Source organism: Tursiops truncatus, chromosome 9 (genome assembly GCF_011762595.2).
Source record: "Tursiops truncatus isolate mTurTru1 chromosome 9, mTurTru1.mat.Y, whole genome shotgun sequence".
Lineage (NCBI taxonomy): Eukaryota > Metazoa > Chordata > Mammalia > Artiodactyla > Delphinidae > Tursiops > Tursiops truncatus.
The window spans coordinates 63,931,185-63,954,961 of record NC_047042.1 but is presented as its reverse complement, the minus strand read 5'-3'; the positions used below and the strand labels follow the sequence as shown (position 1 = coordinate 63,954,961).

The window sequence follows — 23,777 nt, the reverse complement described above, 5'->3', positions numbered from 1 at the left end:
CACAAAGCAGGCAATGAACAGTGTTTTGGGGCCCTTGAGGCAGTAACTTGGTAAATGGCTCAAAAACCCATTTCCTTTAACTGGAAAAACCTTACAATGAGGACTAAATTTTGTTGCTGCTCTGAAAGGCATTACAAATGGCCCCTTCAAGAAGCTGATAAAGGGCTTCCCTGGTAGCGCAGTGGTTAAGAACCCGCCTGCCAATGCAGGGGACACGGGTTCAAGCCCTGGTCCAGAAAGATCCCACACGTCATGGAGCAACTAAGCCCGTGCACCACAACTACTGAGCCTGCGCTCTAGAGCCCACGAGCCACAACTACTGAAGCCCGTGCACCTAGAGCCCATGCTCCGCAACAAGAGAAGCCACCGCGGTGAGAAGCCCGTGCACCGCAACGAAGAGTAGCCCCGGCTCGCTGCAACTAGAGAAAGCCCGCGCACAGCAACGAAGACCCAACGCAGCCAAAAATAAATAAATAAATAAATAGCTGATAAAAACCATGGACTCTCCCTCCAGATAAATGCACAGTCCTATAGATAATTCAGGGTATGTCTCTGGACCCAGATTAAGAACCCCTGAGTTAGGCCCATGACTACTCTCCATGTTCAATTTAGTGATTATTCTTACCTTTATTTGAATGCAGTGTAGCAAATTTAATATTCCCAAACTCAGCTAAACTATATTTACTTTTAGCAAAAAAGATAAACATTTATAAACATTTGAGAAATATAGCCAATAGAGTTAGATAGTTCTAATTTTGGGGGGAGGAACTTGGTGAAACAGCTCTGGGAAGAGAGGCTAAATGCCAGAGGAAGGTCATGCAGTTGTGAACCAACTGCAAGGTTACTATTGGGATTTGGACTTGGATAGCTGCATACAGAAGGAACAGGGTATCCATTATGACCTGCTATGCTTTGGTAAGGTACATTATGGTAACTGGCCTCCAGTATGACAGGAGGTCCTTACCTCCTAGTATTCATGCTCATACTACTCTCCTCCTACAATGACTCAGGGCTGGCCTATGTGACCAAATAGCGCACCATGTAGGTGACAATGTAAGATTTCAGAAACTAAGTCATGAAAGGCATTGCTGCTTCAGCCTTGGTCTCTAGGATTCCCTCATTCTGGGGGAATCCAGCTGTCTGGTTGTAAGGACATTCAAAAGCAGTCCTGTGGAGGGACCCACATGGGGAGGAACAGAGACTTCACACCAACAACCAGCCCAACTTGCCAGCCTTAGAAGTAAGCCATCTTGGAAGTAGATCCTCCAGTTCCAATCAAGCCTTCCGATAACCAAATGCCAGCTGAAATCCTGACTGCAATTGCAAGAGAGACTCAAAACCAGAACCAACAGCAAAGACTCCCAAAATTCTGACCCAGTTTTAGGGGCAATTTGTTTTGCAGAAATAAATAACTAATACATATATTTAGGTCAAAATTCTTTAGAGGATGAAAAATATAAGGGATTTCCCCTTTCCCCCCTTCCTCTGGTCACCTAAAGGAGGTCAGTGAGATGCTATTTGCTACAATTTTCTCCAAGTGTTATGATAAATAAGTCAGTGGATTAACTCATCAGAGAAATTAGACTTCTGTCTTACCCAAATGGTCGCTCTAAGAACTGACTAGATACATAGTTTCTGAAAAGCAGGAAATCCAACTGCTAAACTACCTTATGAAGATTTATATTAATACAGAAATAGAAATATAGACGTGTCCTTATGAAGACTATTCTAGGGAAATCATGTGTCGAAATGCTCATTATGGTCACCATAATTGAGGAGGGCTATGCAAAGTAGTGTGTTCAAAGGTGAGTCACTGTTTTGAGTGATCTGGAAACTATTCTTAAGAATGGTTGAAGAATCTGGGGATGTTTAGTTTGGATAAGATGTAGACAGCATTTAACCATTTGAAGGGCAGACGTGGAATAAAAGTAAACATATTTTGAATTAATCAAGAGGAGAAAAGTGGCCTAATGACAAATTATAGCAATGCAGATTTTAATTCACTTATAATAACCATGGCTGTTTAATAATAGGTCATGCTGTAGTGAAAACTATGGTGCTCCCTTTCCCTGGAAGAGTTTAAGCCAAAGTTGGCTGATTGCCTTTCAGAGATGTCCTAAGAGTGATTCTGGCAGTACTTGGAAAGCTGATCTAGATGACCTCTAAGATGTTGTTCCTGAAAGCCTTTTCCTCCTGAATGTGTCTTGTTATGAATGAATATCTTTAAGTTCAGTGTAGTGGAAAGAGTGTGTATTACAGAGGAATCAGAATCCTATTTGGAAGTTACTAGCTGTGTGACTTGGGGCAAGACATTTAGCCTTTCTGAGCTTCACTGACCTCACTACCTCTCAGGGCTGTTCTGAAAATTCATTAAATGACACAACACTTAAATCACCCACTTGGCATTCAATGCATGTGTGGTTTTCTTCATTCCATTTTCTACAATATGGTTTATAATCAAACATCTGGGACCAATTAAGATTTTGAAAGTGCAGTGTTGAAATGAGCTAATTTTCCTAGGCTTGAAATGTAGGATTTCACTTGTTTTTAAACAATAAATTTGATTGAGATTTGATTAGATGCTTTGTGGCACAGCATCTTAAAAAAAAAAGACAAGTTTGGTGTAAATAGAAATAGAAGGAATCAATCAGAAGCCAGATGGCTATCATCATCTTTGAAATTTGCAACTGCAAGATCATCACTTGACTAAAGTCTTTCTTCCCAAGAGAGTTATCATAAAAACAAAAACAAAAAACCCAAAACACTGAAAACTATATTATTCAACATCATAAAGTATTTTACCTTCCTGGAAGGTATTCCAAATTTTAGTAAGAAAAGCTCAGTAATAAGCACTTTATTTTCTTTAAAATTTTAAAAGAAACTGGAATCTCACAGAAGGAGTCAATATAAGCTTTTCTAGCTGTCCTCCTTCCCAATTAAAAGAATTAGAAGTAAATATCCCACAAATACTGGAAATCAGTTTTATTATTTACAAATAATTTTCTTTACGTATTTTACTTTGTCAACAAAGAAAGTTACTCCATTGGCAGAAATCACCCTGAATTACTGAACTAGCTACTAAAATTATGTGTATTGAACAGTTAATATTGTTAAAGTAGATTTGGCCTTAACAATCACAAATCCTTTATTATCTATTAGCATCCTCCCCTTAAGCATTCTCATTAGAGGCTGTCTTTAAGTAGCAAATGGTAACTGAGATGTGTAGTTGTTCTTTCACATTTCCCCTTCTTATGTGCAACACGGACAAAGAACAACAAACAGCTCACAGCAGCCTCTAAGTAACTGCTATCTTGCATCCCCTCCATGCTGTTTTTCCTACTCCAAATTCCAAGTTAAACACTATCAATAGTCTAGGGACTACCCTTTCATACATTTTTCTATAAACACATACACGTAATTTAACAAAAATGGGATCATATTTACATACTGTTTTTATTGTGGGCAAGTTCCACAGCATCAAAAGCATTTTTAGGTTGTTAATTCAGGTGGCTGTAAAGCAAAGAAAAAAAAAAAAATCATTTCTATCAGATACTCTATCATCTTTACACTCATATATTTCAAATTCTTGAATGTTCATTACATTTTAAAATGATTTTGTCCATGTTAGTGAACCTCTGATGAACTCTACTTTAAGTAGTGTCTATCCAGTGAAATGCACATTCTGTCAATATTAATTAATATATATCTCATTAATAATGTACATTTCAGAGTGCCAAGGGGGATGACCACATTACTCTAAGGGGTTCCCGGAAGTGTGAGTCACAGGCATAAGTGCCAGGAGCCGCAGGCTTGGGTGGTGGTGCTTGTGGCAGTTGCGGTTGGGGAGACTTCCTCCTGCCTTAAACAGGAATTGGACATGAAAGAATTCTTAGAGCAGACAGCTTGGGACTTATATGGTGGCACACTTATGCTATAAAGGATTCAGCCTCTTTCAATTGTTCTGTTCTGCCATCCTTGTAATACAGGCCTTTGTTCTCCTGTTTGTTGCTTCAGGACTGAGCTGTGGCTGCCCCACTGCCAGCATCACATTCCTCCAGTAAGAAAGACAGGTGTAGAGGGCAAGGATGAGCTCTGGTCTGCAGAACATGTTCATCTGAAAGCTCCCCTGGAAGCCCCAGTAGCAACTTCACCTTTCATCTTATGGGCTACAGGTGTGTCGAATGGCTGCTGCTAGATGTAAGGGAGCTAGAAAAAGTACTTGTAGCTAGAATTAAGTTAAGGTTCTATTAAGATGACTAGATACTAGGTAGAAAAAGGGTCTGCTACAGGAAATCCAAGTCATAGTAAACTGTTCTCATTCCATGACAAGAAATAAAGGAAACTTCACTCTTATTTTAGAAGAGCATTGAGAGGGTATGGCTAAAATATGGTAGGTGTCCTATCACAAAGAGGTGAAGGAGGAGAGGGTGTAAGGGATCCTGGGGCACTAGCTGTTGAGAGGAAGAATTTCCTCTTGGTCTCTAACTTTCACTAACTCCTCTGCAGCTGAGAGGGGAAGAGACCAGGTCTCCAAAGCCCCCTACATTATCTGCTTGTATTCACCTATAAGTGGAAGCCTGGACCTGTGCAAATGCACATCTCAACTTACTGCACTGACTCCTAAACCTGTGCAGAAAATGGAGAGTAAGTCGGCTTTGGGCAATAGCCTGAAACTTCGCGTTCCCACGTGTAAACCATAAACCAGAAAATAACACTGCCAACCGTCTTCATCTCCCACTGTGCTGAACACACAGTAGGTGCTCAGTAAACAAACACTTGCCAACTTTTGAGAAAACGGAGAGGAAATACATGGAAATTAATATTTAGTTGAGAGACTGATATACGCCAGAACTGTACCAGATGGCTTACCTACATAGCTCATTTAATCAACAGCACACAGTCAGGTGGCCATTACCGTCCCCATTTACAGAAGTAAACTGAGGCTCAGGAAGGTTAGCCAGGGTCACACGGAAAGTAGAGGTAGACTGAAAGCCTTCTCCTTATGCAATGTACCCCCAGTCCCTCCTTCCCCAAAGCTCCAGGTACCGTGCTTTGCAGACAGTCGACACAAGAAATGATGGTCAGAAGTCTGACTGAGCATCAGCAAGGACACTAACTTTTGAAGAGACAGCTCTAAGGATGAGGAACACTTCCCAAGTCTTCCGGGTGTGGTCAAAACAGAATGTGCTAACGCCAGCGAAGCGAGTGGAGGCCCGAGTACCGCTGGGGAGGCAATGCGGAGCGAATGGCCTGGCCTGGCGGGCTCGACACGCCCGACTAACTTCGAGGCGACGCAGAACTCGGCACCGGCCGCCCTGGGCCGCCAGGGGCGGTCGGCGGCGGGACCTGGAGGGCAGCGCGCGGGGGCGAGCCGCCCCTGACGTACTTCCGCCCTGCGTTTTCCGGCTTAAAGGGGACCCGGACCTTCTTCACAACAACAACAAAACAGGCGCGCTCGCGGCCGGCGCCCCTATTATAGTCCCCGCCCTCCTGCCACCTGTCGCCGTCTCGGCCGCGCCCCGCCTTGTGCTCCAGCTGCCCTGCCGGAGGGGTCAGGCGGAGAGCCCTTCGGCCAACTTCTCCCGCTGCCGCCGCGCCGCCTCGCGAGATCCAGGGCCGGGCCGTGGGCGCCGCCGAGCAGTAGGAAGGGAGCGGCCGCCGCGGAGGACGCTCGGCCGTACTGTGTGATCGGTGGCCGTGCCCGGGGGAGGAGGGCGGCGGTGGCGGGCCCCGCAGCCATCTCTCAGGTAGCCCTGCCTGTCGCGGCTGGCCGCCCTGAGCGGCCCGTCCCCTTCTCCAGCCCGCGTGGCGGGGCCGTCGCGTCGGGGCCTTGTTGCGTTTCAGCTTAGGGGTCGCGGCGGGGCGGGGCGGGGCGGTGGCTCGGGCTGTCGCGCCCTCACCCCTCTCTACCTTCTCACCGCTTTCTCTCTCCCCTTGGCTTCCCTCTGCAGTCCGGAGCCCGGCGGAGCCCGAACCTGGCGGGGAAAACTGCACCCCCGGCCGGGCCCCCAGACCCCGCCGCCGCCGCCGCCTCCGCCCCTGGCCATCATCCTTGGCACCGGCAATGGCCTTTGTATCGCCCGATGCACTTGTGACTGACTTGGACAAGGAATAAGAACCCATTCGCTTCCGTCCCCATCCCAGCCGCGCCGGCAGTAACCACCTCGGCTCATTTGGGCTTAACTGCTGCTCCTCTTGACTCTGTTCGACCTTGGAGGCACCATGGACCAAAATGGGATGGAGATTCCTGTGACCCTCATCATTAAAGCACCGAATCAGAAATACAGTGACCAGACTATTAGCTGCTTCTTGAACTGGACCGTGGGGAAACTAAAAACACATCTGTCTAACGTGTACCCTAGCAAACCAGTAAGTGTCTAAAACCTGGGCGCAGGTGCTCTGGCCAGATTTTCGTGTCATATACTCCCTTACTCCCTGCTTATCCCCACCCCTCTTGAGTCAGATAGGTCTCTTTGACTGCAAAGTATTTTGACTGCGAAGTATTTTGCGTTCGGAGGTTATGCGACTCTCTTGAGTGTCTGAACCATCATTAATATCTTCCTGATGAGGTCCAGTTAATTAGTAAGTGTAATTAGTAAGTGAAATATCAAGGCACATGAGAATTGGCAGGCATACAATAGGACCGTTTTCCTTGGACTCAAAGTCATCAACCTAAAATGGGAATGACAGGTGCATCCTTTAAAAAAAAGATAAACACTGCAATCCATACTCAAGCTTTTATTGCTTATTAGACTAAAATTCCTTTTTACTTTCAACATCTGGCCCAGAAATTTGCTCATTGCTGAAGAGCGAATTTTGAAATAAGTATGTGACCCCTATGAAAGTTATACTTTACACACTAGTATATATGTTTCAAGAAGCAAAGAGTTATACGTTTTAGATTCACTTTCTTCTGCCCCTTCCTCTCTCATTTTCCTCCTGTAGAGGACACAGAAATTTTCTTCATTTAGAGGAGAACAGTCCTTCCACACCCCCACCATTTGGTGCATCATTTTATTCCTTTCATAAAGCCATTTGTAAATTACTGCAGCATTGTTTTTCATTCTGAATCACATCTGGATATTGCAAAGGTAATAAATAAAATAGACAGTATGGCTCTATCTGTCCCCAAAGTTAGATTTGAAAGTTATCAACACAGTTGATAACTAAATCTTGGAATAATTTAGAAAAGTATAATGTTGTGTAGTGTGTATGAAAGTTAGGCTTTCATGTTCTCCATTGTGTAAAAATTTCATTCCTGAATAAGTAGTTTTCAGTGATTACTAAACCTTTTTTTTTAATTAATGAAGAAGCTTGGATTTTTAGGGTGGGAAATATTTTTGGCATCTGGCAAATTTAAGCCAGCAGCAAGGATGTGTTGGAAGGCAACTGTGCTTTCTAGGTTTTACTTAACACTTGTTTTGTGCAAATAAGTAAGGAAGGCACTTGATCTATATTAAGGCAACTGTGCTTTCTAGGTTTTACTTAACACTTGTTTTATGCAAATAAGTAAGGAAGGCATTTGATCTATATTAAGATGTTAATGAATTAGGACTGTTTCAGTGTTACAGTATTAAGTTTAGTTAGGCATTTAGGCTTCTAGAATAGCTATAGAAATAGGGTGGTTATTGCAAAAACAGGTGGTTTAGAAAAACAACTCTTAGTCGGCAGTAGCTATGTTTGTCAGTACTTTTTGATTACAAATATTTTTAGTAGGAGAAATAAAAACCCTGAAGTATTTAAGTACTTGGAACAAAATAGTTGGAACTCTCATTCAAATCTTTTCTTGAAAGGTAAGATTTACACAGGGGTAACAATTTCTCTTTAAAACTTTCTGCTTTACAAAAGATTTCCTATTGCATATGACTCATTTTACACATTTTTAAAGTAGAAAATAGCTTTTCAGGATAGGCAGAATTGAAAGCTTTAGACTTCCATAGTAGTGTTCATAACATAGCCATTCCTAAGTATATTATTGAGCATATATCTAAGTACTTAGTTATATGTTCAAGTGTATACTTACGTGAGGATCTTTTACATTATATGATTAAACCAAAAGGGACTTGGTTCGCACTGTGACAGAACAAGAGTTATCACTTTTCTGAAACTTTTTCTTTTTTAAAAAGTAAGAGAGGAGTGTGAACCCTATTTGTCTTACCTGCTCCTGGGATAAGCCTGTTTTTGGCAGGAGTTCTGCCATCTTAGCACTTATCTCAGTGGAGTGCTATCAGTGCCCATGTGGATCAGTCAGCTGCTGGAGGACAGATCAGTTGCAAACTTCACTACACCCGGCCCTCCTAAGCTGCTTGCTTCTAGTACACACCGGAGGCACTTTTGGAAGGTATACCAAATAATTTGCAGCCTATTAATTACCTAACCTTGTGGCAAACCTTTTTTCCTCTTCCAGCAAGTTTTCTCCAAGTGAATTGTAATATCTGAAGTTTATTTCTAGGTTAATGAAGGTGGGGATGGTGTACATGTGTTTTTCTTTTCTTTTCTTTCTTTTAAAAATAAATTTATTTATTTATTTATTTAATTTTTGGCTGCATTGGGTCTTCGTTGCTGTGTGAGGGCTTTCTCTAGTTGTGGCGAGCGGGGGCTACTGTTCGTTGCGGTGCGCAGGCTTCTCATTGCGGTGCCTTCTCTTGTTGCGGAGCACCGGCTCTAGGCGCACAGGCTTCAGTAGTTGTGGCTCGCGGGCTCTAGGGTGCGGGCTCAGTAGTTGTGTCGCACGGGCTTAGTTGCCCCGTGGCATGTGGGATCTTCCCAGGCTAGGGATCAAACCCATGTCCCCTGCATTGGCAGGCTGGTTCTTAACCACTGCGCCACCAGTGAAGCGCACATGTGTTTATTTTCATAGAACTTCACTGAAAACTTTGTAAGGTTATTCACACACTCACATTCTAGCTTTTTTTATCACTTAGAACTGATTTGAAGTATCACAGTTGTTTAACAGACCAACTGTTTACTGATACTCCAAAGCCATAGGTAGTCCTCAGCATAGGAATTGGAGTCCTTAAAGTTTACTTGTGAAGTTGTTATTTAGAATGGAGAAATTTAACAGTATAAGCAATATTATATTGTTGATTTAATATAAAGGAAGCTTAGATTCTTATGACCCCCCACAATGACTACTTAACATTGATTCTGTTTTTAAGTGTCTCAAGTGCTGTTTGGTGTTTAACAGATCATTTCTTACGCCTGATTCCTTGCGCATAAGAAAGGTGGAGGTGGGTGGACTTGGGAGCAGAGAAGGGTTTAGTGCCTGGTAGAAGCAAGTGTTCCCCAGCGTGAAGTAGAACAGTTCGTAGACACTGCTCTTATTGCATCTGATGGGTCAGGGGAGGTAGAGGGCCTTGATCCCTGTGGACGGTGGCTTCTAGGAAAATAAATGAGAGCTGCTGGAGGGAGAAGAATGGAGATTTGAAGTTGTTCTTTTAGGATCTCTACAAGGATAGGTCACATGCCTACATGCTGTTAATGGAATTCTGGCTAAACTCTGCAACAGTGTGTAAAATCTTAAGATTTTAGCTTTATGGTCAGATATTGACTTCATTTAATCACAGATAATCTCCATTTGCATGGATATTTTAAATTCAACCTCCCCTCCCCTCAATAAACCCACCACAAATATACCCCTCCTTCCAAAGCACACTTTCTTGGGCTTCATTTATTTATTTAATTAGGAATTTATTGACCTGGCACTTGAAGGTCTATGTACATACTAAGCAAAAAGGTGGTAAGAGTCCTTTGCTCTTAAAAAGCTCAGGTCTAGTGGGGGTTACAGACATATAAGTAAATAACTACAATATTATGTACTAGTGTTATATAAGAGGGATATACTGAGTGCTGTAGGAGCACTGGAAGGGAATGGTCCACTCTCGAGTGAGGGTAAGGGAATGTGTAGCTGTTTTAAGAGATTTACAGGGACATTTTTCTTAAAGAGTTAATAAATTTTAATCAGATTAGATCATAGTTTCTTTTTCTTTTTTTTAACTGTTCTTTCACAGCTGTTGTTGCACTGATGATTCTAAATGCTTTATATTATTATAGTACTTAGTAGTATAGTACTATGTTAAAGGATTATAGCTCCATAATGGGCTAAAAGGGGAAAGTGTTTTCTAGTTAGGAGGCAAGGCAATTGCCACATTTACACAGATTACAAAGTCATTATTAAAAACCTCAGGTGTGAAACTGAGCTCTGGTGGAGTTTTGTTTAACTTTGAATGGTATTGATAATTGGTTTGGTACTTGGTTTAAGAACTGGGGAGTGCACCAGTTCATGTTGATAGTGTATATAATTGTGAATCATATTCTAATATGACATTTGTCATCACTTCATGACTTTATGTTTTCAGTTCCTAAAATTGGCCTGTAGTGTGAAATAATTATTCTGAAATTTAGGTAATTACTGCTAGTGGGTGAAGATATCAAGAGGGCCACTTTTACTTGACTAGTTTCAGACTTTGGTCTAGTTTAGACTTATTTACTAGGTATGTAAAAATCAAAATGGTTGAACTTAATGTTATCCAGTAGAATGGACTATCTTAGAGAAAACTTTATAAATAAGAAATAAAATAAAAAATAAGGACCTCTAAATCCAGTTAGGCACCTTTTTCATTATCTTGTTTCTTACTATTTGTTCTTATACACAAACAATAACTACGATGGACCTGACTCACCCTGAATTCAGTTTTGAAGGCAAACCTTTCTGGGGCTTGTATCCTTTTGCTTCCCATTTTTGTCTTGAGGTCAAAATGACCGTTGAACATGTCCCTCAGTTCTGGATAGACCTCCTCTCTCTTGGCACCTTTTCAAATAGTGCCCTTGCTCTGAGATTTGTTAGAATTAAAGAAATAGGAATAGAACCAATTGCATAGATTCTATTCTGAGAATATAACATTCTATAACCAAATTGCCTACAGTTCAGATGGAAGTCTTACTTTCATTGTCAGTGGAAGTAGCTTTCATAATATAATTTGAGGTTTATATCTGTCTTATTTTTGTAATTCTCTATTACCTTATTTAGGAAGGTCATTTTTTAAAAATTTGTAAAATATTGGCTATATTCCCTGTGTTGTACAATATACCCGTTATAACTTATTTTATACCTAATAGTTTGTACCTCTTAATCTTCTACTTGTTTATTACCCCTCCCCCTTCCATCTCTTCACTAATAACCACAGTTTGTTTTCTGTATCTGTGAGTCTGCTTCTTTTTTGTTATACTCACTAGTTTTATTTTTTAGATTCCACATATAAGTGATATCATACAGTATTTATCTCTGTCTGACTTACTTCACTTAGCATAAGTAAGCAGGTCAGTTTTAAAATTTGCTTGCTTAACCACCTCAGAACTGTTGACTTAAAGGGGCTATAATCCACACACACAAATAATTTTTGTTTTATAAGACTCTTGTCAAAGGTTGATGGAAAGTTAAAATGAGTGCTGACTGAAATTTGTTTTGTTTAACTCCTTGCCTTTTTCTAATGTGTTTTTTGGAAAATAACAGTACTGCGAAGGTAATGTTTTGTTTAATCATGCATCAGTGCTTTTAAAAATAGGATTTTTTTAGAACTTTAAGTTTCTCTCCTTTACATAATAATTTTGTTTTTGGCTGCGCTGCGCTGCTTGTGGGAACTTAGTTCCCCCATCAGGGATTGAACTCAGGTCCTCAACAGTGAGAGCATGGAGTCCTAACCACTGGACCACCAGGGAATTCCCACACATAATAGATATTGATTTGATGGTCTTAAATGCTTTTTTTAAAAATGATTTTTTAAAAAAATTATTTATTTACTTTTGGCTGTGTTGGGTCTTTGTTGCTGCGCATGGGCTTTCTCTAGTTGCGGCGAGCGGGGGCTACTCTTCATTGCGGTGCGTGGGCTTCTCATTGCAGTGGCTTCTCTTGTTGCGGAGCACGGACTCTAGGCGCACGGGTTTCAGTAGTTGTGGCTCACAGGCTCTAGAGCACAGGCTCAGTAGTTGTGGCTTGCGGGCTCTAGAGCACAGGCTCAGTAGTTGTGGCGCATGGACTTAGTTGCTCCGCGGCAAGTGGGATCTTCCTGGACCAGGACTCGAACCCATGTTCCCTGCATTGGCAGGAGGATTCTCAACCACTCTGCCACCAGGGAAGCCCCTAAATGCTTTTACTTAACTGTCATATTTGGTGCTGTGATTTTAAACTGCCGTTTACTAAGAGGTTGCTATGTATACCAGGCATTCTGGTAAGCACTTTATATGTTTATCATACTTATTCTTCATAGACAGCTTACGCTGTGAGTTCTGTTATCAGCTCTGTTTTATAGATGAGGAAACTGAGGCTTAGTGATTTTTTTGCCCAAGGTCATAGAACTTTAGGTAGTAGAATCGGAATTTGTACCCAGGTTGGTCTGACTTGGCAAGCCTCAGGTCTTAACCATATGATGGTTATATATAATAAGATGAAGAAAGGCATTTAGGGATTTGGCCAGCTCAGTTATATACTTGCAAATTAAAAAGAAGTAAGTGGACTGTAAAAAGGCGTGTGTGTTTAGATGGGTTGTCATCTAAAGGCTACAGATGAATGGGTAACACAGTCTTAATACCATTCTAATGCATGTCAGCTTAGTGTGTGGTTATTTTTATTTTGATAAATTATAGGGAAGGTATGGGAACATAATATCTTAAGACTTCCAAGTACATTGCTTTGCCCTATCTTTTCACATTTCCTGCTTGTTTGTATGAACCATAGCAGTCATGTATTTTGGCATCTCTGTTGTATGTATACCTGATTTGGCCTGTCAGTAGAAACAGCTAAGCAGGGAATGTCCCTTTGGAGTTCCAGAGGAAATTGTTGTGTAAGCTCTGTAAGCTGGTTTTGTTTACTGTTGTTGCAAGGGCATAAGAGGTAGAGGCAGTTTGGGTAAGCTCTGCTTGCATTTACATGTTTCTGAATTTCCTGAGGCTTTAGATTGGGTGGATTTAGGTGGGAGTGGGAGGGAGATATGTTCAGTACAAATTCACTGGATTCATTTCCCACAGAAACGATATGTTGTGCAGAGAACCAGGTCTTTAAAGCTGTTTGACACTTATGGCTGAACTGTATATAAGAACTGAAATGTTAATAATTACCACTTTAAAAGAAATTGGGCTGTAGTTCTTTGCACTAATATGTAAGTTAACCGTTGCTTTTACTGAGCTATTTAATTATGTTGAAGTTGGATATACTAAGGACATGATTTTTTTAAGCCATTCATAATTATGAAAGACCCATTTAGTCCTTCACGTAAAAAATCTAATCTTTTGATACCAACTAGGTGACTTTCCAGAAATATAAGAGTATTGTTCGGTTTGTAAACTCATCTCTTAGACTCTTGTGAATATTTTAAGTGCATTAGGGATACATGGTATTTTATCTGTTTTTGCTGTCTAGTTAAATAAACATTAAAAAGTCAGACACTTTAGATAAAATATATGTAAACCTTTTAGAAAGAAAACATCTTTCCCCAGTTTAGGATTTATTTTTGCATATTATACTAGCAGGTGAGCTTTCCTCACCTTGGTTTTTAGCAACCTCTGTTAAGTGGGTAGCAGAGTTTTTGGGCCAGCTGGTTAAGCAGCTGTTTATTTGGAGTGGTATAGTTTTGTCTCTGGGCTACTCAGAGTGCCAACAGAATGTTTCCAACTTGGTAATTTAGCTGCCTCTGCTCTACCATATATCACCAGGCTTCGTCTAGGGTGGAGCAGGGGAGATGGTAAAGTACTGTACCTATTAAGATTTGCTGACTATTGGATGTAGGATGTGAGCAACAGGAAGAATGGTGGTGTTGTTAACAGAGGTAGTCAAGTATATTTATATGTTAATCTGTGTAGCCAGTATCTTAACAGAAGAAAATTTTCATTGACAATTTAATTAGTACTTCATTTTAGATTTTCCAATCCTGAGTCTTCTGAATTCTTATATTTAAAGGATACCATGTAACATTTTTTATTGAGAGGAAAATGAACTTTTATTGTGTTAAGCTACTGAGATCTTGAGGTTCATTATAGCAGCTAGCATTACTACCCTAACTAATACAGAAATGGATTTTTCATCAAGGTAAAAAATACTGTTAGGGGCTTCCCTGGTGGCGCAGTGGTTGAGAGTCCGCCTGCTGATGCAGGGGACACGGGTTCATGCCCTGGTCCGGGAAGATCCCACATGCTGCGGAGCGGCTGGGCCCGTGAGCCATGGCTGCTGAGCCAGCGCATCCGGAGCCTGTGCTCCGCAATGGGAGAGGCCACAACAGTGAGAGGCCCGCGTACCGCAAAAAAATATAAAATAAAATACTGTTAGTAGGTCTGGATAAATAAAATTGTGTCACTTTTACAAGTTAAACTGAATTTGAATTTAGATCTCAAAATCTGTTATTTTCCTAATATTGTAGATTATAATCCAAACCACTTGAAAATTCAGTTGATTATTGTGTGGTTTGTTATCATGTCTAACCACTGGTTTTCCAGATATTTAAATTAAATTCACTGATATTTAAACTGAATTTTTTCACTAATTTTTTTAGTAGAAAAAATTTCAAATTTTCTTACTTAATTTATGCACATGAAAACTTTTTCTCTGTTTTCACCCAAAGTAAAATTAAAGAATTCTTTTTCCTTTTACTTCTGATTATCTGAAGATATTTGAATATTCAATTTAAAGCAACAATTTTTAAAATTAAGGTATAATTCACATACTATAAAGTTTGCCCTTTAATGTGTACAACTCAGTGGTTTTTAGTAGTTCACAAATTTGTACAATCATCACCACTGTCTAATTCCAGAACATTTTTATCACCCCATACTCATTAGCAGTCACTCCCCATTCTCTGTCCCCCAGTCCTTGGTAACCAGTGATCTACTTTTTGTCTATATGTATTCACCTATTCTGAAAATTTCACATAAATCTAACTGTAATATATATGGCCTTTTATGTCTGGCTTCTTTCACTTAGCATAATGTTTACAAGGTTCATTCGTGTTATAACATGTATCAGTTCGTCATTACTTTTTATGGCCCAATAATATTCCATTATATGTAAATGTCACATTTTGTTTATCCGTTCATCAAAGCATATGAGTTGTTTCGACTATTTGGCTATTATGAATAATGCTGCTGTGCACATTCCTTTACAGGTTTTTGTGTGGATTTGTTGTTTTCAGTTCTCTTTGGTATACACCTAGGAATGGAATTGGATGTATACTGAGTCATATGGTGGCGTTCTGAGGAACTCCCAAGCTTTTCCAGAGGCTGTTCCATTTTACATTCCCACCAGCAATGTATGAGAGTTCTACTTTCTTCACATCCTCATCCACACTTGTTTTTGCTTCACGTATTTTCGGGGAGTACCATGTAATTTTGTTATATTCTGCTTTTTTGAAAATTGATGTCCCCTTGCTGTGAAAAGATACAAGTTTACTTGAAGTTGACTATTAATTTAGAGTAAAGTTAATACTAAGATACTAACATATGATTGCTCCTTCAATAGTATAATAATATGCTAATATCAGTACCATTTGCAGAAATGAACCAAATGAATTTAGCACCAGCAAGTGTTTTAAACTAGTATTGTGGTTCACAGACTAAATACTTCATTTCCATTCTTAATGATTACATGTAAAATAACTGATATAATGAACTTCAAGTAAGTGTGTCTTCCAAATCTGTGTAAGCCCTTTTGGACTCATAACACTTCATTTAATAAATTGGCATTTAGCATCTACTCTGCAGGACACAGTGCTAGGCTCTGGGAGTAAGGGGATGAGCTAGACAGATATGGACCCTCGTTTATTCTTGGCACTCATATACCACTTAGGGAAATAAACGTGCAGGTAATTACAGATTATGGCTTGTGTTATGAAGGAAACTAACCGGGTGTGTGAAAGGAAATACTCTACTTTAAATTTGTAAATCAGATAAGACCTCTCTGAGGAGGTCACTTTAAAGCTAAGACCCAAAAGATGGTTAAGAGCTAGCCCTGCGAGAGCTGGGAGAGACTGTTGCAGGTAGGATGTCTGAGTTGGGGAGGAACTTGGCATATTTGGGGATCTAAGTGAATGCCAGTTTGGCTAGTGAGTGAGGAGGAAAGATTATGATCAGAGGAGGTTGGAAAGAGAGAGAAACCAGATCTGCTGGGACCATCTGGTTATGGTGTGGAATTAGAATTCAATCCAGAGTGGTAGGAATCCATTAGAGAGTCACAGGAGTGATTCACATTTTTAAAAGATCACTCTATTTACTGACTGTAGAACACAGTGTGAAGACCAGTTAAGAAGCTATTACAGAAGTTCAGGAAAGGTGGTGTTAGGTTAGGGTAATGGCAATAGAGATGGAAAGAAATGGACTTAGAGGGACTTCTGGAGATAGAGTCCGTAAGATTTGCTGGTGGTTAGATATGTTAGACAAGGTGAGAGAAAAATTGAGGATAATGCCCAGATTTTTGGCTTAAACAACTGGTGGCAAGTTGTTACGGAATAGGGAACAAGCAAGAGGAAAGATCTGGGTAACCAAGACTTGAGAACCACTGTAGATGTTTTGATATTGAGTTGCCTATTAAGATATCTGAAGGTGGAGATTCCCTGGTGGTCCAATGGTTAAGACTACGTGTTTCCACTGCAAGGGGCCTGGGTATGATCCCCGGTCCAAGAACTAAGATCCCGCATGCTGCCTGGCGCGGCCAAAAAAAAAAAAAGATATTTGAAAGTGTAAGATGTCTAACAAGCAGTTGGATATCTGGATCTGGGTCTGAGAGGGAGCGAAAGGCCTTGGATAGAAAAGCAAATTTGCATCTTAGCTGAAGAAGCTTCCTTAAATTCTAGAATTGGATGGAAAAGTTAGCAAAAGACACTGGAGAGGGACAGTGGCTAAAGATATGAATGAAATGTACAAATGCCTCTTAATGGATTTTCTAAACCTTGATTGCTCTTCCAGAGGTGCAAATGGTGAATGCTGTGGTCTTTTCTTCTTGCAAACCTTTTGCAGGGTGCTGTTGGTCATGCTGTTTCCTCATCCTGCTGAGGGACTTGCTTAGCCATTGCCCAGCTTTTCTGTTGAGTGGGTATAGGCTTTAAAAAACTAGGACATGGGGAAAAGGGATTATCAGCCTCTGGGCTTGTAGTAATGCTATTTCAATTGGCTATATTTTGGGTTAAATAGATTATGTGCTATTAGGTTTAAAGGTTTGATGAGTATTTGTATTTCTGAAACTGGGATTCATAGTTTTAGGACTAGGAATTTTCAAAATCTTTAATTTTTTTTAAAATTTATTTTTTTATACAGCAGGTTCTTATTAGTCATCCATTATATACACATCAGTGTATACATGCCAATCCCAATCTCCCAGTTCATCACACCACCCCTGCCACTTTCCCCCCTTGGTGTCCATACATTTGTTCTCTACATCTGTGTCTCTGTTTCTGCCCTGCAATCCGGTTCATCTGTACCATTTTTCTAGGTTCCACATATATGTGTTAATATACAATATTTGTTTTTCTCTTTCTGACTTACTTCACTCTGTATGACAGTCTCTAGATCCATCCACGTCTCTACAAATGACCTAATTTCGTTCCATTTTATGGCTGAGTAATATTCCATTGAATAATGTACCACATCTTCATTATCCATTCGTCTGTCGATGGGCATTTAGGTTGCTTCCATGACCTGGCTATTGTAAATAGTGCTGCAGTGAACACTGGGGTGCATGTGTCTTTTTGAATTATGGTTTTCTCTGGGTATATGCCCAGTAGTGGGATTGCTGGGTCATATGGTAGTTCTAGTTGTAGTTTTTTAAGGAACCTCCATACTGTTCTCCATAGTGGCTGCATCAATTTACATTCCTGCCAACAGTGCAAGAGGGTTCCCTTTTCTCCACACCCCCTCCAGCATTTGTTGTTTGTAGATTTTCTGAGGATGCCCATTCTAACTGGTGTGAGGTGATACCTCACTGTAGTTTTTTTTTTTTTTTTTTTTTTTAAATATGGAACACTTCACGAATTTGCGTGTCATCCTTGCGCAGGGGCCATGCTAATCTTCTCTGTATCGTTCCAATTTTAGTATATGTGCTGCCGAAGCGAGCACCTCACTGTAGTTTTGATTTGCTTTTCTCTAATAATTAGTGATGTTGAGCAGCTATTCATGTGCTTCTTGGCCATCTGTATGGCTTCTTTGGAGAAATGTGTATTTAGGTAGGTCTTTTGCCCATTTTTTGATTGGTTTGTTTGTTTTTTTAACACTGAGCTGCATGAACTGTTTATATATTTTGGAGATTAATCCTTTGTCCGTTGATTCATTTGCAAATATTTTCTCCCATTCTGAGGGCTGTCTTCTCCTCTTGTTTGTAGTTTCCTTGGCTTTGCAAAAGCTTTTAAGTTGCATAAGGTCCCATTTGTTTATTTTTGTTTTTATTTCCATCACTCTAGAGGGTGGATCAAGAAAGATCTTGCTGTGATTTATGTCAGAGTGTTCTTCATATGTTATCCTCTAAGAGTTTTAGAGTGTCCTGTCTTACATTTAGGTCTCTAATCCATTTTGAGTTTATTTTTGTGTATGGTGTTAGGGAGTGTTCTAATTTCATTCTTTTACATATAGCAGTCCAGCTTTCCCAGCACCGCTTATTGAAGTGACTGTCTTTTCTCCATTGTATATCCTTGCCTCTTTTGTCATAGATTAGTTGACCATAGGTGCATGGGTTTATCTCTGGGCTTTCTATCCTGTTCCATTGACCTACATTTCTTTTTTTGTGCCAGTACCATACTGTCTTGATTACTGTAGCTTTGTAGTATACTCTGAAGTCAGGGAGTCTGATTCCTCCAGCTACGTTTTTTTCCCTCAAGACTGCTTTGGCTATTTGGGGTCTTTTGTGACTCCATACAAATTTTAAGACTTTTTGTTCTAGTTCTGTAAAAATGCCATTGGTAATTTGATAGGGATTGCATTGAATCTGTAGATTGCTTTGAGTAGTAGAGTCATTTTCACAATATTGATTCTTCCAATCCAAGAATATGGTATATCTCTCCATCTGTTTGCATCATCTTCAATTTCTTTCAACAGTGTCTTATAGTTTTCTACATATAGGTCTTTTGTCTCCTTAGGTAGGTTTATTCCTAGGTATTTTATTGTTTTTGTTGCAGTGGTAAATGGGAGTGTATCCTTAATTTCTCTTTCAGATTTTTCGTCATTAGTGTATAGGAATGCAAGAGATTTCTGTGCATTAATTTTGTATCCTGCAACTTTACCAAATTCATTGATCAGCTCTAGTAGTTTTCTGGTGTCATCCTTAGGATTCTCTATGTATAGTATCATGTCATCTGCAAACACTGACAGTTTTTCTTCTTTTCCAATTTGTATTCCTTTTATTTCTTTTTCTTCTCTGATTGCCGTGGCTAGGACTTCCAAAACTATGTTGAATAAGTGGCAAGAGTGGACATCCTTGTCTTGTTCCTGATCTTAGAGGAAATGCTTTCAGTTTTTCACCATTGAAAATGATGAAATGATGTTGAGGTAGGTTCCCTCTGTGCCCACTTTCTGGAGAGTTTTTATCATAAATGGGTGTTGAATTTTGTCAAAAGCTTTTTCTGCATCCATTGAGATGATCATATGGTTTTTCTTCTTCATTTTGTTAATATGGTGTATCACATTGATTGATTTGCATATATTGAAGAATCCTTGCATCCCTGGCACAAATCCTACTTGATCATGGTGTATGATCTTTTTAATGTGTGTTGGATTCTGTTTGCTAGTATTTTGTTGAGGATTTTTGATTCTATATTCATCAGTGATATTGGTCTGTAATTTTCTTTTTTGAGGTATCTTTGTCTGGTTTTGGTATCAGGGTGATAGTGACCTCATAGAATGAGTTTGGGAGCGTTCCTTCCTTTGCAATTTTTTGGAAGAGTTTGAGAAGGCTGGGTGTTAACTCTTCTCTAAATGTTTGATAGAATTCACCTGTGAAGCCATCTGGTCCTGGACTTTTGTTTGTTGCAAGATTTTTAATCACAGTTTCAATTTCATTACTTGTGATTGGTCTGTTCATGTTTTCTATTTCTTCCTGGTTCAGTCTCGGAAGGTTATACCTTTCTAAGAATTTGTTCATTTCTTCCAGGTTGTCCATTTTATTGGCATAGAGTTGCTTGTAGTAGTCTCTTAGAATGCTTTGTATTTCTGCAGTGTCCATTGTAACTCTTCCTTTTTCATTTCTAATTTTATTGATTTGAGTCCTCTCCCTCTTTTTCTTGGTGAGACTGTCTAAAGGTTTATCAATTTTGTTTATCTACTCAAAGAACCAGCTTCTAGTTTTATTGATCTTTGATCTTTGCTCTTATTTTTTGGTTTCTATTTCATTTATTTCTGCTCTGATCTTTATGATTTCTTTCTTTCTACTAACTGTGGGTTTTGTTTGTTCTTTCTCTAGTTCCTTTAGGTGTAAGGTTAGATTGTTTATTTGAGATTTTTCTTGTTTCTTGAGGTAGGCTTGTTGCTCTAAACTTCCCTCTTACAACTGCTTTTGCTGCATCCCATAGGTTTTGGATTGTCATGTTTTCGTTGTCATTTGTCTCTAGGTATTTTTTGGTTTCCTCTTTGATTTCTTCAGTGATTTCTTGGTTATTTAGTAACGTACTGTTTAGCCTCTGCGTGTTTGTGTTTTTTACGTTTGTTTCTCCTGTAATTGATGTCTAATCTCATAGCGTGTGGTCGGTAAAGATGCTTGATATGATTTCAGTTTTCTTAAATTTACCGAGGCTTAATATGTGACCCAAGATGTGTTCTATCTTGGAGAATGCTCCATGTGCACTTGAGAAGAAAGTGTAATCTGTTGTGTTTTGATGGAATGTCCTATAAATATCAATTAAATCTGTCTGGTCTGTTGTGTCATTTAAAGCTTGTGTTTTCTTAGTAATTTTCAGTTTCACTGATCTGTCCATTGGTTTTAAGTGAGGTGTTAAAAGTCCCCCACTATTATTGTGTTACTGTCGATTTCCTCTTTTATAGCTGTTAGCAGTTGCCTTATGTATTGAGGTGCTCCTATGTTGGGTGCATATATATTTGTTATATCTTCTTCTTGGATTGATCCCTTGATCATTATATAGTGTCCTTCCTTGTCTCTTGTAACATTCTTTTTTCTAAAGTCTATTTTACCTGATAGGAGTATTGCCACTCCAGCTTTCTTTTGATTTCCATTTGCATGGAATATCTTTTTCCATCCCCTCACTTTCAGTCTGTATGTGTCCCTAGGTCTGAAGTCGGTCTCTTGTAGACAGCTTATATATGGGTCTTGTTTTTGTATCCATTCAGCGAGACTGTGTCTTTTGGTTGGAGCATTTAATCCATTCACATTTAAGGTAATTATCGATATATATGTTCCTGTTACCATTTTCTTAATTGTTATGGGTTTGTTTTTGTAGGTCGTTTTCTTCTCTTGTGTTTCCCACTTAGAGAAGTTCCTTTAGCATTTGTTGTAGAGCTGGTTTGGTGGTGCTGAATTCTCTTAGCTTTTGCTTGTCAGTAAAGCTGTTGATTTCTCTGTTGACTGAATGAGATCCTTGCCGGTAGAGTGTTGTTGGTTGTAGGTTCTTCCCTTTCATCACTTTAAATATACTGTGCCACTCCCTTCCGGCTTGTAGAGTTTCTGCTGAGAAATAAGCTGTTAACCTTATGGGAGTTCCCTTGATGTTATTTGTCATTTTTCCCTTGTTGCTTTCAGTAATTTTTCTTTGTCTTTAATTTTTGTCAATTTGATTACTGTGTGTCTCAGCGTGTTTCTCCTTGGGTTTATCCTGCCTGGGACTCTCTGTGCTTCCTGAATTTGGCTGGCTATTTCCATTCCCATGTTAGAGAAGTTTTCGACTATAATCTCTTCAGATATTTTATCGCGTCCTTTCTCTTTCTCTTCTCCTTCTGGGACCCCTCTAATGTGAATGTTCTTGCGTTTAATGTAGTCCCAGAGGTCTCATAGGCTTTCTTCATTTCTTTTTATTCTTTTTTCTTTATTCTGTTCCATGGCAGTGAATTCCACCATTCTGTCTTCCAGGTCACTCATCCGTTCTTCCGCCTCAGTTATTCTGCTATTGATTCCTTCGAGTGTATTTTTCATTTCAGTTATTGTATTGTTCATCTCTGTTTGTTTGTTCTTTAATTCTTCTAGGTCTTTGTTAAACATTTCTTGCATCTTCTGGTCTTTGCCTCCATTCTTTTCCTGAGGTCCTGGATCATCTTCACTATCATTACTCTGAATTCTTTTTCTGGAAGGTTGCCTATCTCCACTTCATTTAGTTGTTTTTCTGGGGTTTTGTCTTGTTCCTTCATCTTGTTCCTTCATCTTGTTCCTTCATCATTGGTACAAAGTCCTCTGCCTTTTCATTTTGTTTATCTTTCTGTGCATGTGGTTTTGCTTCCACAGGCTGCAGAATTGTAGTTCTTCTTTCTGCTGTCTGTCCTCTGGTGTCTGAGGCTATCTAAGAGGCTTATGCAAGCTTCCTGATGGGAGGGACTGGTGGTGGGTAGAGGTGATTGTTGCTTTGGTGGGCAGAGGTCAGTAAAACTTGTCTGTAAAGACAAGTAAAACTTGTCTGCTGATGGGTGGGGCTGGGTTCCCTCCCTGTTGGTTGTTTGGCTTGAGGCAACCCAGCCCTGGAGCCTACCTGGCTCTTTGGTGGGGCTAATGGCAGACTCTGGGTGGGCTCACGCCAAGGAGTACTTCCCAGAACTTCTGCTGCCCATGTCCTTGTCTTCATGGCGAGCCACAGCCACCCCCACCTCTGCAGGAGACCGTCCTACACTAGCAGGTAGGTCTGGTTCTGTCTCCTCTGGGGTCACTGCCCCTTCCCCTGGGTCCCGATGCGCACACTATTTTGTGTGTGCCCTCCAAGAGTGGAGTCTTTGTTTCCCCCAGTCCTGTTAAGTCCTGCAATCAAATCCTCCTAGCCTTCAAAGTCTGATTCTGTAGGAATTCCTACCCCCATTGCCGGACCCTCAGCTTCGGAAGCCTGACATGGGACTCAGAACCTTCACTCCAGTGGGTGGACTTCTGTGTTTTAAGTGTTCTCCAGTCTGTGAGTCACCCACCCAGCAGTCACGGGGTTTGATTTTATTGTGGTTGCGCCCTTCCTACCATCTCATTGTGGCTTCTCCTTTGTCTTTGGATGTGGGGTGTCTTTTTTGGTGAGTTCCCAGTGTCTTCCTGTGGATGATTGTTCAGCAGTTAGTTGTGATTCCAGTGCTCTCGTAAGAGGGAGTGAGCATGCGTCCTTCTACTCTGCCATCCTGAACCAATCTCCAACATCTTTAATTTTATCTTGATGTAAAAATTATCAATATAAATAACAGGATGATTACTTTGTAGCTGACTCTCATGAGATTTAGTACCTGCATTTTAAACTAAGTGATCATACTAAATATGTTTAATTTGTATGGTTAAGTTTTTCAAGCATGGGCTTCTGGAATCTGTGAGGTTGCTGACTGATGGTGATCTGTATTGTTTCTGTGAAAAAAAAATTGTTTTAAACTTACCTACTAAATAATTACGGGAGTAAACTGTCTAAGTTGATTGCCATTGTACTTAATTTATATATATATATATATATATTTGTCAATAGTCCAAAATAATGAGTGTTATAGCATATTTTTATGCCCCATGTTGTTTAAAAGTGATACTTGTGATAAAGTACATGATTAATTCCATTACCATTACAGTTTAATAGTAAAATGGAAGTTACCTATGTAGAAAGCAGGTAATATATATAGATTTCTTACATTTTGAAGCAGTAGTT

The 23,777-nt window shown here is 39.9% G+C and overlaps 1 protein-coding gene, 1 long non-coding RNA gene and 1 other non-coding gene across 7 annotated transcripts in view; 1 reads left to right on the top strand and 2 right to left on the bottom strand.

The window, feature by feature from the left end:
• LOC109548391 (uncharacterized) overlaps positions 1-5,236 on the bottom strand; it is a 109,293-nt gene extending 104,057 nt beyond the window's left edge. For all 3 annotated transcript variants that reach the window (XR_004528157.2, XR_002174471.3, XR_012334033.1), the window contains exons 1-2: positions 5,047-5,236; positions 3,449-3,510 (exon numbers count right to left, since the gene is read on the bottom strand). This is a non-coding gene — a long non-coding RNA (uncharacterized lncRNA). The remainder of the gene's footprint in view (positions 1-3,448; positions 3,511-5,046) is intronic.
• Positions 5,237-5,481: 245 nt separating this feature from the next.
• The window catches only part of HERPUD2 (HERPUD family member 2), a 42,110-nt gene continuing 23,814 nt past the window's right edge, over positions 5,482-23,777 (top strand). The window contains exons 1-2 of one of the 3 annotated variants that reach the window (XM_019925543.3): positions 5,482-5,747; positions 5,952-6,369. In XM_019925543.3, the coding sequence (XP_019781102.1) occupies positions 6,223-6,369 (147 nt within the window). In that variant the 5' untranslated portion in view covers positions 5,482-5,747; positions 5,952-6,222. Of the gene's footprint in view, positions 5,748-5,951; positions 6,370-22,618; positions 22,794-23,777 lie in introns of those variants that run through there. The other 2 variants (XM_073809823.1, XM_019925549.3) reach the window with 2 other exon arrangements.
• Positions 17,984-18,090, bottom strand: LOC117313672 (U6 spliceosomal RNA). The gene has a single exon (XR_004528257.1). It is a non-coding gene; the product is annotated as a U6 spliceosomal RNA (small nuclear RNA).